This window comes from Adelges cooleyi, unplaced genomic scaffold (genome assembly GCF_023614345.1).
Source record: "Adelges cooleyi isolate 19-005CV unplaced genomic scaffold, UGA_ACOO_1.1 ACOO_flye_CR_arks_rails_tigmint_CR_PRNA_307, whole genome shotgun sequence".
NCBI lineage: Eukaryota > Metazoa > Arthropoda > Insecta > Hemiptera > Adelgidae > Adelges > Adelges cooleyi.
The window spans coordinates 3,870,799-3,884,954 of NW_026095978.1; the positions used below are offsets into that span (position 1 = coordinate 3,870,799).

The 14,156-nt window shown below is 30.4% G+C and overlaps 1 protein-coding gene across 1 annotated transcript; it reads left to right on the forward strand.

Moving 5' to 3' along the window:
- Window positions 1–5,038: 5,038 nt before the first annotated feature.
- LOC126839704 (uncharacterized) lies at window positions 5,039–8,987 on the forward strand. The gene is made up of 2 exons (XM_050575125.1): window positions 5,039–5,218; window positions 8,429–8,987. Exons 1-2 carry the CDS (start codon window positions 5,150–5,152, stop codon window positions 8,894–8,896), a joined length of 537 nt encoding a protein of 178 aa, XP_050431082.1. The 5' UTR covers window positions 5,039–5,149; the 3' UTR covers window positions 8,897–8,987.
- The last annotated feature ends 5,169 nt before the right edge of the window (window positions 8,988–14,156 follow it).

A 14,156-nucleotide genomic window follows, 5' to 3' on the forward strand; every position in this document is an offset into this window, starting at 1 on the left:
TTATTTGATGATTCTGTAATAAAAGTTTTAACTACATCGACAAATATATATATTGATAAAAGCTCTTTTTGAATTTAAATAATAATTAGAAACATTGCAAAACCTTTTTATTTTATTAACGGAAAAATGAAAAGGGGTTTCCTGGCACTTCAATGCAAAAAATATGCATTCATGAATTATTATAAAGGAATAGTATATTGACTATTTGTAAGAGCCTAACTATTAACTAGGCAAAATATACGCACGACTCCGAATGCAAAAACTAAAAGCGGTATTCAATTTTCGCCTTACATTTTAAACGTTTGAAGAAATCGTTATTCGTTTACGCGAAATAATATATCTTAGGTTTCAATAATTGTTAAAAAAGAAACAAAAACATTCAAAACTTACCAATACTATATTCCAGCTATTAACAATTGATACACCATACACGTGTCGAATGCCAGTCGTGAAATGAAAAACAAATATCGACGATAACAATTATTTAGAAATAATGTGTCTAGTGACGGTAAAATCAACTACCTACAATAAATTGCATGTGGGCACATACAAGATAAGGAGTAATAATTTTTGTACTATAAATAAACAATAACGCAGGCAAATCAAAATTTTTCTGTTGATTATTTCTTAGTAGTTCAGGAATTATAGCATTGTTACCTGGAAAAAATTCCCATAGTTTTGAAATTTGGCACAACTGTTCACCTTAGGGTACTTATTAACATACTAAAACTCCTGACCGCTCAAGCGTACGCTCGCTCTGCTCTGCTCTGCTCAATATGAGAAAAATCAGTTTTTCACTATTTTCTCAAAAAGTTTCAGCTTGACAAAAAATGTACATCTATACATTTTTGTTAAATGTTTAATTTACTATAAAAAAGATACTTTGGAAATTTCTTCTAAAACCAATATTTTCTTCAATAATTAGCAAAATGCAAAGGGTAGTTTACATTTTTTTCTATAAACTGACTATTACTGTTTTGTATTGTACTGTTTATAGGCATAATAAATAAAAATTGTTCGTAGTTTATTTGTATTCTGAATATTGGTATACGCATGCCTCTGACACCGGTTAAAAATAAAAATGTACATGGTATATACAGTAACCACACAAAAACGCGTCGGTCTTCTCATTAGAGAGTCATATAAATGTTATACCTATACATTATTCTATTAGTTGTGTATAGTTTTTGTTTACATTGGAAGAGACCATTTTGCTTCTATTCTTTGTGGTATATAATATAAGATATCGGTGTTATCTATGTAATATATATTATATATATATATATATATTACATATATATACAAGTCAAATCTTTTACATCGTGTCCCTTGGCAACCAAATCAAACATTTATGTATGTTTGTAATGCTTATATATCTTTTGTAAAGAAATATTATGGCTCAAATGTAGTAATTGTTTTTGATGGATACAATGAAAGTTCTAAAAACACAAAAAACTACGAGAGGAGAAGACGTACTCAAAATAGCAGATCAGTCGACATTATATTTAATGATAAAACGAATGTCACAATTAGGCAACAACCATTTTTGTCAAACGAAAATAACAAACGCCTTTTAATAAATTTACTGACAAACAAGTTTAAAGATGAGAACTATCAGGTGGAAAATGCCCTTGACGTCGCAGATACCTTAATAGTAAACACAGAACTACAATTATCAGCTACTAATCAGTTGCAATAGTTGGTGAAGACGTTGATTTATTAATATTACTTACTGTTCTAACTCCTCAAAAAAAATATATATTTTATTAAACCATCTAAAGGTAAAACCGTATCAAAAAGAATTTATTCGGCTAATTGTAAATTAGATGATGTCATAAAAAAGAATTTGATATTTTTACACGCCTTTAGTGGTTGTGACACAGTATCAAGTTTTTTCAATTTGGAAAATTAAAGCATATTAAACTATTACATAAAAGAGAAGATAGTAGCAGCATAATATCAGTGTTTTATGATGAAAATGCTACGTCTGATTCTATTGCCAAAGCAGGACAGATTTATATTTTAGCGTTATATGGAGCGCCAGAAAAATAAATTTCTTTAAATGAATACAGATATAAATGTTTTACTAGAAGTACGACAAAAAATAAATCAAATATGTCAGGACTGCCACCAACTGAAAATGCAGCTAATTATCATTCGTATCGCGCATACCACCAAATACAACATTGGATTGGCGTTGAAAAAAATGCAGAAGATCATGGGGATGGACCATTACGAAAATGGTTTACTGCCGATTTCTATTAAGGAAAAACCAGCGCCTGATTGTCTTTTAAAAATGATTTCATGCAGTTGTACGAAAGGCTGTGGCCAAGCTTGTGGATGCAGAAAACATGGTAAAAAATATGTTTTTAAATTGAAATGTCTAAAAACCGATGTAACGTAGCTAGTCTACTAGCTGGCTAGACTAGACTAGTTATCTTCTTATTCTTTTTTATTACACCTTACAATCCCAACTACATGGTGGTCGGTTACCTAGTCCTACAACTCCATTAAGCTCGATATTCTACATCTTGCTAAATTACCCCAGCTATTCTCATATCACTCTCTATCCATAATTTCTTCGTTCTTTCTCTTTACATTTATTTTCATTACACCTCTCACTGCTTCTTCCTCGTCTCTTCTAATAATATAATCTAAAAAACCGATAATAATTTTATTAAACGATTTGTAGGTTTAAAGTGTTCGATAGCGTGTGCGCGTAGTGGACAATCGTGCCTCAATGCTTACTTAGAAGACTCAGACGATGATGATATCGATGACGTTACTTCAAAAGAACAAATTGACGTTGATTCCATTCCGACAAAACGACAACGGCTATAATCGATTTTGTCTTTTATTTTAATATCTATATATATATTCGTATATAGGATTTCTAAATAAATAATTATAATATAAAATTGATTTTATCTTTAGTAGTCATGTCTAATTATATAGAATAACGCAAACGGCGAAACTATAATAATATTCAGTTTATTGCCAAAAATGTAAACTACCCTTTGCATTTTGCTAATTATTGAAGAAAATATTGGTTTTGGAAGAAATTTCCAACGAATCTTTTTTATAGTAAATTAAACATTTAACAAAAATGTATAGATGTACATTTTTTGTCAAGCTGAAACTTTTTGAGAAAATAGTGAAAAACTGATTTTTCTCATATTGAGCAGAGCAGAGCAGAGCGAGCGTACGCTTGAGCGGTTAGGAGTTTTAGTATGTTAATAAGTACCCTAAGGTGAACAGTTGTGCCAAATATCAAAACTATGGGAATTTTTTCTAGCACGGAGTAAATTTTGAATTTTTATTCTTGGACTATAGTATTGATATCATATTTTATCACCAAAGCGATAACAATATATTATAATAGGTACCGAGTACCGACCTACTAAAAATAATGTTGAAGTTAAAGATTAAAATACCAAAAAAAATTCATATGACAGACGACACTTGTTAAGCGCCCTGGGCAGCTGCCCCTTCTGCCCTGCCATTCCGCCGGCGCTGAACTACGGCAGTCGCTAATAACACGGAACTGTTATTGTTATTACCCTGATAAATGTGTGCGTTTACAGATACCGCTGGTTTATCATTTTCTTCTATTGTCGTGTTACTATCTATATGCGATTCCGTCCTATTAATATTATTATCAATACGAGGCAAATGTTATAAGCTATTATGATCTCGCCCGCACTTCGCGCACCTCCTGGTCTTGCATACTCTTTCGGGATGAGATCGGGAAAATTGCTTCAACAGTCATTATTGTATCTCATAATAGCACCTACGTAAGAGTCGATCAGCAGCGCGCCGAAATTTTGTTGTTGATATAAAAATAAAATTAATTCATTCATTAGTAAGCCTCCTCTTAATATTCTAAATAATAAACCTGGCTAGTCTATCATGAGCCTTTCCAGACGCGTCAACCGAGTTAGCAAAAAATTTGTTTATTTAAAAAATTGTAGATAAATTTCTAATTTTATCATTTAGATTCTTCATTTAATGTTTTAGAAAATTGCTTTCGTTCCTTAAATCCGCGGTAATAAAAACCACATTTCCCAAAGAATTGTCCAATGCTTGGCAGAAATGTTCTTACATCATTTTGTTTTAGCTGATTTGACGTGTTTGATTTTTATCAAGTTTTTCAATATTCGAATCTGAAAATAAAGTCGTAGTTGGCATGACCCTATAAGACCCTTAAAATTGAAAAATAACTAATTATTTGATTTTGGATAGATGTAATACATATGCCATATTATGTCATTTGATTATATTTATAAATGCTTCGACTTATAAAAATATTATAAATTTAAAATGTATTTAGGCAGAAAAAAAAAATATTTAGACACTAATTATTTTAAGATCAAATTTAATGCGCCATATATATTAAAAAATTCTTATTATTAATATTATTTCGTTGGTACATAATAAGTTTTGGAAAAAGGCTATTCAATTTACAAAAAGTATTTTTTCCAAAAAGGCTATGAACTCAATACCCTAAAATTCTTGAAATATACACATTGAGTTAATATTTATTTGTAAACTCGACTGATTCGCGTACAATAGTTTCTTATTGACTTTTAACTGTTAAAAACCATTTCGCTAATATTTAATTTTAACGAGTTAAAAAAAAAATTATTAATATGTTGGCCCTACGCGTTTTTTTTCATGACACATACTTTGGCAAAAAAAAAGTAAATTGGGTCGTCTACCTTCCACTCGATCCACCTTTCTTAATTTTAATCAAATGACGTACTCTGACCTTATTCTTTTTAGTCAACATCGTTTTATTTAAACAGCAGCAGTAAACGACCCCGTTTAAGAGTTTGGACTTTGATCGCCGTGTAGTAAAAGTGTGTTAACAGTATTTTTTTTTATTAACGTTTCAATGTTGACAAAAATGATATAAATGTAAATATGTACAAAATAAAAAATACTAATAATTATCGGGTTACATACTGATAAGTGTGTACATAATATGTAATAAAAATGTTTTAATTGTGTCGGCATAAACACAGAGTAGCGGGTCACGTTGTATTATATAAACGATTTATGTTCAAAACGATTATTTAAAAATTAATCGTTTAAGTGAAACTTTCGAGTTAAATTTAAAATAACTTGTATTTAATTCTACATAAAGAAAATGTCGTCCGCAAGTCAAACCTACTGCAACGCGCTCGTTATTGCTCTGATCGTCGCTTGTCCGTTTCAAGTATGTCTTTGTTTGGTTTTTTTTTAATTTACATATTTATAGTTTCTCCTGTTAAACAAAATAATTGTAGAGTTGAATTTTTTTTTTTTTTTTACAATAGAAGAAGTGGTTTGAATTTGTGCTATTTTCAAAAGACTTATTAATATATGAACTTAAGTATACCTTAAGTCCCCTTAGGTCGAATGGGAGGTTTTTTTATAAGCTCCGGAAAGTTCAAAGTTTTGTGCTTTCGCCAAAGTTATATTAAATATTGCCAATATTTAAAAAAGGTATAAACGATTATTGTAATTTGTTTAATCTTTCGAAATTCAAATTATTTTTTCGTAAAACTATAGGTTTAATTAAAAATGTAAAAGAGAATTTTTGAATAGGAAATTATGTCATAAACATTTTTTTGTTTGATATTTGTTTATAAATCGCTACACTTTGACAATACCACGTATCTACATTTTACCTATTTTTCAGGAGAATGAAAAAACTGAATAAATAACAACAAACATTATGTAACTCACTTTTTTTTAAATTTAAATTTAAGTTATGGTTGTTTAACATTATTTTATATAAAATTCTTTAAATTTAGTTAGTGTAAAAAAATTAGTTAAGATACGTGGTATTTACCAAATTTCTGTGAGATAGTTGTTATTGTTAGTACTTTAACATTACACCTGAATACTCTTAACTAATAATATTTTTAATTATTTTAAAAATATAAATAAATAAAAAACATATTTTATATTAAGTAACAAATTTTATAGTGTTTTGCTTAATTTGATTTTAAATAGATCTATTGTCATTACATAATTACACATTGAAATTATTTGGTATCTAAAACTTACCTCTATTTTTATAATTTAACATTTTCAAATAATTGAATTACTTTAACATTATAGATAATCTTGACTTTTAATGCTATTTCAAACTTAAAATATAATGCAATATACTTATTATAATGACCTATTTATCACTATGTTTAATTAGGTATAATCAGTGCCGTATTTCCCAGTAAACACTATAGTGATAGTGCTAATATTTGATTTTTTTTTATTTTGATTTGTGACTTTTTAAATAAAACTAGTAAAATGAGTGACGGTCCGCACGGTCGATCACGTTTGAGTGGCTATAAGTATAAAAAAAATCGCGAAAGAAAAAAAAATTAAACTAAATAACTTAGTGCAAAAAGCCCCAAAAATAGATTTTTTTTTAAAACAAACATTATTTTGAATGAAGTTGACACTAATAAGCTTCAAGAATTTTATAACGTTGATTTAGAAAAATCATTTGCTTGTGAATGTGTTCATTTTCGAGCATATCTTCAAAGTATAAATAAAAATATTGATGGAGTTAACGAGTTATCAATACTCTTACGCGGTAATAATTTATATACAGTTTTTCCTAACGTAGATATTGCTCTACGTATGATTTTGTGTATGGCAGTTAGCTAACTGCTCAGCCGAGAGGTCTTTTTCTACGTTAAAACGCGTAAAAAACTATTTGAGAACAAGTATGGAAGGGGATAAACTAAATTCACTGAGTTTATTGACAATTGAAACTGAACTAGTGAACATAATGGACTTCGATGTCATAGTAGATGATTATGCGACTCAAAAGTCGCGCAGAAAGCCGACGAGTACTAGGCACTAACTATTTCATTTTGAATATAATTTAAAAATTAATTATTTAAGCATTTTTTACTACCATGTTTTTTATCATTATGTTTTATATCATATTTTTTATAATTAAGTTTTTCATATGAGTGTATGTATACATTTTTATAACAGATGTATATTTTTATTTTACATCAATAAACTTTTAAGTAATAAAGGAAACAACTATATTTGTATGCTTTAATAACATTTTTTAGACTAGAAAAATATTTATATTAAAAGGCGGCAATTTGTTTAGTGCTTAAAGCGTCACAATGGTTAAATCCGGCACTGGGTATAATTTTGCAAAATAGTGATCTTGTTATTTTATAAATACTTAAAAACTAAATAATAAAACAGTAAGCAATGTTATTAAAATACCTAATCATTTTAACAGTTAACAGTCTTTGTTTATCTTATGTTATGAAGTACAAAATATTAAACATTAAAATCTTAGTTAATAATAATTCACAGTTTTTGTTTTCTTTCTTTGAAAACTGATTCACATGGCAGTTGGTCATAAAAAGAGTGAACATCCACTGGTAAACTTTTTTTAACTTCTGTAAATCGTCCCATTTACTTCTAGTGAGTTTTAGTGGGCGAGTGTACAATGGCTGTAATACTTTTTTAGCAAGGACATCCTTGTTCCTTAGTGATTGTTGGGGTAATTCGGCCCAAGGATCATAAAATGTTAATTTGTAATGCATAACTCCAGTGGGATCATACAAGAGTCATCTTAAATCCTTACACTCAAGATCCCCTGTGGTCTTCCCAGGCCTAATGGAATTGTAAATAAGGGTTTTTTTTGTAATCATTGAAGTAAGCATGTGATAGTAATTGAGCATGAAGTGGAGTTGGATGTTTTCTTGCATTGAGAGTATATCTTACATAACCTGTGGGTAAAAATATGTATTTTTCTTTTAAATTCGTTTCGATCTAACTGTGAGTGCTATGAAAAAAAGCTTTTATCTTTTTTTGTTTCTTCATTTTTTTGTAAAAACTTAGATAAAGCATTAGCACCTTTTTTAAATTCTAATCAATAGGTCTCTTGAAAAATATTTTGTTAATATGATGAAATACGTTTAATGGGATCAACGGAAACAAACTATTGTAGAATGACAAACAGACGATAAACCTTAATCGTATCCGCCCTAATATTCAAAATATAATTTTAAGACATTATAGCTATTGTAATAAAGCTTGTGTCATTGCTTTTTGTACGTCTATCGTCTTCAGATACGCATTGGAAGTGATTTCTATTAGTTTCACTTATAATGATTTATATTATTTACTATACTTTTTTTATTGTAATATTAATTGCTATGTACTGCATAAAAAATCAGAAGGCAATTATCTAAGAATCAGGTGCAGTTTTGAGTGTTGGCAATATTAGAGGGAAATCGAACCAGATTCTTTCAAAAGCAAACGAAACTTTGTCGTTTTTGAAATGTCCGATTCAATGATACCCCGCCCATCTACTAAACTTTTTTTTTGGAGGGGGGGGAATTTACGTTTTATGCTGGTTATGTTTATTCATTCATATGTGTATGGTGTGTATGTCACGCAGTTGGTCCGGAGCAGACCATCGGAACTGGCCGTCAGAGACGATGAAGTGGCGGTGGCAGCGGCGGCGGAGGCGTCCGCTTCGGGTGCGGCCGGAGGCGTTGTGGATGAATTGACTTCGGTGCTATCGACTTTCGCGACGGAAGCTTCGACGGGCGTGGAGGAAGTGCTGAGAGCAGTCGGCAGGGGTGGTCTGGCCGTGACCGGCCTGGGCGTGTCCACGGTCAACGGGGTGAGCGGAGTTGCGTCCGACGTGACCGGTGCCGTGTCCGGCGCCGTCGACGCCGTCGACTCATACATAGCCACCGTTCCGATCGTGAGAACGGCCAGCGGAGGACTCAACAGCGTACTCAAAGCCTTTTCCGGATCCATGAAGAGCGTTTCGGACTTTGCGCGCAAGACACGCCTGGACGCGGTCACCGATTTGCGCACGCAGATTAACGCTAGCTCGTCCACAAAGGCCAGTGCTTAATACGGCTGTAAGCTGTAATTTCACCGCTCATTTTTTTTTTCAAAATTTGATCTAGATTAAAAGTGTTTGCGTTATTTTTATCGCGTAATAAACTAACTAATTTATTATTTTCGTCGTTTATTGATTTAACAAAATTACAAATTTTCAAAATTCACAAATACATCTTTAATCATATACCTCAAACACATTTAACCGGGGCTTGAAAAAGTTATAGAACTTTTTCGATGTAATCCGGTAATAAAATCACGAGTCTTACAGAAAATTATTAAACATACAAGTTTTTACATATATGAAAACAATTTACAGCTGGATAATTTAACCCAGAAAGCAAAGCTTGTGATGGGCTAAATGAGTTACAAAACATATTAAGAGAAAACAATTACATTTTACATGTTGACATTTATCAATAAAACTAAGTTTTATACATAACTATCTGTTAAAGTTACACGATAACATTTTTATTTACACAAATTCACTTAATAACCAAGTTTTACAGTTCTTTTAATGTACTCAAAATTATTAGACTTTAAAGTATAATGATCAAAAATATTTTTTTTTATATTCAAAGGTAATGAGTTATACAAAACTGGACCTAGGTAATCAACAAACCTCTGACTAAATTGCTTATTTGTGTAATTAGCACTAACATCATATGCTCTTAATTCTCTTTTACTTTCACATTTATTTATAGATTTGTTTAGAAACATTTACAAATGCAAATAGCTTATAAAGAACTCTAACTGGAAACACTTTTAATGTTTTGTAATTTAAAGCTGATGAGAATTGTCGTTCTTTTTTGTCTAACCATATTCTTACCGCTAAGTTATCACTTATCACAAATAGCATTGATGTATAAAATAAACAAAATTATGATTATTGACATTTTTGGGTCCAGTTAATTCATTAATTAAGTTTTAAGTTAGTTTAGGACTTCCAATAGTTTTAGAAAATGTATCCTTATACAGTTTAATTTTAGCTGCTATATTTTATAATATGAGAGCAACTTTGAGTTTAGTGGGTGTTTTTTAACCTTTTTTGATAATTCATGTTCTTTTCGTGTAGATTTGAGCAAACCTTTAGTCATCCATTCCTTGATTCTTTTATTTTTTTAATTAAGGAAAGAAATTCAAAAATATTATATATGACAAAATTATCTGTGCTCCAGCATCCATATTTTTTCGATATACCTAATGCAACCGATGCTATATCATTTTTAAAAACGTCAAAAAAATCTTTTCTTGATTAATTAATTATTCATTAATTGGTTGAAATATTTTTAAAAAATTCCATCGTAGAGCACAGACAATGTTGTTGTCTATATTATGTTAAAATTTGGTTTCTTAGTTTTGATTACAGCCTTGGTAAAATTAATCCGCGCAAGGCGGGTTTTTTGAAAAAAATAACGAGTGTGTGACGTCCACTCAAGAATTTTAAATTTAAAAGATCATCCTGTACTTTGTTTAGAAATTTAAAAAGAATTCTACCCGCTGAATAAACAGTGTAACCAGAAAAACAGACATCGGTGGTATTATGGGAATTTTCTATAACTGGTCACCTGCCGAAAAAACATTATGTCGGATACTTATCAGTTCCGGCCTAACTTTCTCTTCTGGTTATTCTGTGGTTTTACCACCTATAATTTATTTCTGGTCTCTAATCATTTTTCTCTTAAAATTTTTTGAGTTAGGGTCCGAAAGAAACTGAAAATGATGTGACCCCTTTATTAACTATCTATGAGAAAAATTAATCCGCGTAAAGCTCAACTCAAAAGAATTTTTTTTTAAAATCGCTGTCAAGGATGCTGTGATAGCCCGAAAAATAATATAACTACCAAAAAAAAGTCCTACCTACTTAACTAATAATTACATATCACAGTTTAACCTTAAAGTTGAGATTTTGTAAAAAATTGCCTATACTTTTACTCCTTAAAAACAGGTGGTGTAATTACTGTTTTGTAGTTTTTCTTTAAAAAAAAAATTTGTTTATGTTTTACATGTAAATTATTAATATACTTAATGGCCTTTTAAAATTAAGAATAATTTGCTGAAACTGGTTGATAAACAGTATTGAAAAAGTTTAAATAAATTATTAGTATTTACCTAACCCCACCATTCTTCCTGTCCTAAATTTTAAACATTAAAAAATATTTAATCAAAACTGGTCAGCTAACAGTCATCATTTTTAGTTAATTGTTCTTAATTTCAAGCTGTAATAAAGTAAGTTTCAAATGTTGACAGAGCTTTAGAATTTAAGAGATAAAAATTTAAAAAAAAAAAGATTTAAAGAAAATTAAAAATATTGTCTAATATTTAACAGTAACAATAATTTTAAAAAGAAAAACTGCAAAACTGTATTTTCAAAAAAAAAAAAAATAGTGTCTTAAGTAATACTGATTACCCTGTATAAAAGTTTATTGAGTCTATGATAACATTGACGTCATAATTACATGTCAATGACGAAACATTTTTACGAAAAAGTCATTTTATTTTCGAATTCATTAAAGTGGAAAAGCCTTTACTATGCAATAACCAACAATTAGTTTTTAGTGATTTTTTTATTGTACATTTTTTAGTATTAAAATGGCTAAGTATGTTAAATACAACAGTGGTGGCACTCGATGCGCTCTTGTTTTTTGCAAAAGTGTCTATGTAAATAGCGATGATGACACATCATACTTCAGTTTCCCCAAAGATCCAGTGAGATGTGCTCTGTGGGTTGAGAAATGCAACCCTATATTTCTTCCAACCGCCGATCCAATTGAGCTTGCGAAAAAACACAAGCTATGCTCTTTAAATTTTGAAGGTAAATATGTTCAGCAACTTTCAAAAAAATAGGTTTTTTCAGCATGCATGCAATACCTACAATATTTCACAGTAGGTAAAGAAATAGTTGTTATATATTTAATTTAAATAATTACCTTATTGACGACGGATAGACGACTTGTCCCGGAAGCAAATTCGTCAAGAAACCATCTCATGATGGCAGCGTTGGGCCTGCATGGCCCGTCAAGCTACATGATGATGATGATGAATTACCTTATTGTGTAAGGTTTACATTATATATATGTTACACGCCTGAGGTGAAATTGTACAATTCATGAAATGGACAATTTTTTTGGTATAATATGCAATCTAGGTATAATGTATATTATAAGTATGTCGTATTTTCAGATGATTCCTTGGCAAACTATACTACCACTGAACTGTCTATGGATGTACAAGATGGCCGTACAAGTCTTGTGTCAGGAGAAAGTAATTTTCAAATCGATGAACCATCACATAGTTCAACGCCTGGTATGACATTATAGTTTTACATTAAAACATTAAGAACTTTTTAATATTTACTTCTTAATTACTTTTGTCTTAGATCACTCATATATTCATTGTTCTTCTTCCATGTCGGATGTATCAACAACAACAGGAATTGAATTGGCCTCAACAAGTGTTCAAACTTCTAAAGATTTGTCTTCCAGAACTCCAAGGAAACTTGGACATAGAAATCAGCTTGTTGAAGCCCTTCAGACACAGAAAGAACTGGAAAAAACTGTATCGCGCCTGAAAGTAATGCTGGAGCAAACAAACACTACTGATAAATGCCTTGAGCTTTGCGAACAGTATTTATCGCCATCAGTTTTTATGTTGGTAAAAATAATATTGTTAATACAGATAGGGCTCCACGTGCAAGAAGATATTCTAAACAAATTAAACAGCTGGCATTATCAATTAATTTTCTTGGTCCTAAAGTCTATAGATTTTTACAAAAATCATTTTACCTTCCCGATATTCGAACGCTGAGAAACATAACTTCTCGATATGAGCTCAAACCCGGTCTAAATGATTTTATGTTTAATTTCTTATCTTTTAAAACGAGAAACTTTCGTCCTGAAGCTCTAGATTGCTTTCTTTGTGTCGATGAGATGTCAATAAAATCACATCTTTTTTACAATGTCTCCAAAGATAAAATTATTGGCTTAAATCAATTGAAAACCGGGAAAACATATGAACCTGCTAACCATGCTCTGGTACTCATGATCAGAGGATTAAACTGAAATTGGAAGCAACCAATTGCATACTACTTAATCTCTAATACAATTCGGATCTCAATTCTGGTAGGGATTTTAATGACATTATTTTTTCAGCTATTCGCCGACTTCGAAGTATTAATATTAGAGTAAAAGCTTTTATGACTGATCAGGGTTCAAATTTTATTCAATTTTCTAATATTAATCATGTTACTCCAACTCACCCTTACTTTGAAGTTGACGAAGAAAAAGTGATATATATATATTTGATCCCCCTCACTTATTAAAATCGTCGCGTAATGTGTTTTTTAAACATAATTTTGAGATTAATGGTGATTTAGTTGAAAAGAATTACTTAGATACTTTTTACAATTTTGATTCGAAATGTAATTTACGCATGGTCCCAAAATTAACATATTCACATGTGTATCCAGGGCCATTTGAAAAAATGAAAGTACGGTTAGCAGCCCAGGTATTTAGTTCAAGTGTTGCTGCCGGCATGCCCACCGCTATGAGTTGTGGGATTTTACCTCCCAGTGCAAAACATACAATATATTTTATTTATAATATGGACAAATTATTCGATATTTTCAATTCGTCAACTACTCCTAATAGTAAAATTTACAATAACCCCTTCAAAAATATTTCTCCTCAAACAAATCATTTAACTGAAATGTTTGAAGTATTAAATAACATGAAGGTAATAACCAAATTAAATGGAACTGACGTTACTAAACGCGTAAACTTTATTAATGGATGGTTGGTTTCAATATCTGGTTTGCAAATGCTATATCATTCCTTAAACCCAACCCAAAATAAAAATTATGCTCTTTGCACTGGTAGGTTGAATCAAGATTGCTTAGAAAATTTATTTGAGACCATGCGTAACCAAAATGGTAATAACATGAATCCATCCTCAATACAATTTGTTAAAGGTTTTAAAAAAGTTTTTTGTCTCAATTATTTCCAACATTCCCCCGGAGCTAATTGTATTGAAGATCTTGACCAAATTTTATGTAGTATAAGTGATCCACAATTATCTTCCAAAATTCCTGATCTTATAACTCTTAAACCAAACTTTTTTAATTTAAATCCTATAAAAATCGGTACAGTGGATTATAGAAATCTAAATCTACCAGAACAAAACTCTTTTACTTATGTTTACGGTTATCCTATGAAAAAATGTTTCGAGAAACACGTTTGCCAAGTTTGTATGAGTTATGCAAACTATCAATAATC

Coding starts and splice junctions, on each gene's coding strand:
- LOC126839704 (XM_050575125.1), top strand. CDS start 5,150: ATGTCGTCCGCAAGTCAAACCTACTGCAACGCGCTCGTTATTGCTCTG. Junction 5,219..8,428: donor TCGTCGCTTGTCCGTTTCAA/GTATGTCTTTGT, acceptor TATGTCACGCAG/TTGGTCCGGAGCAGACCATC.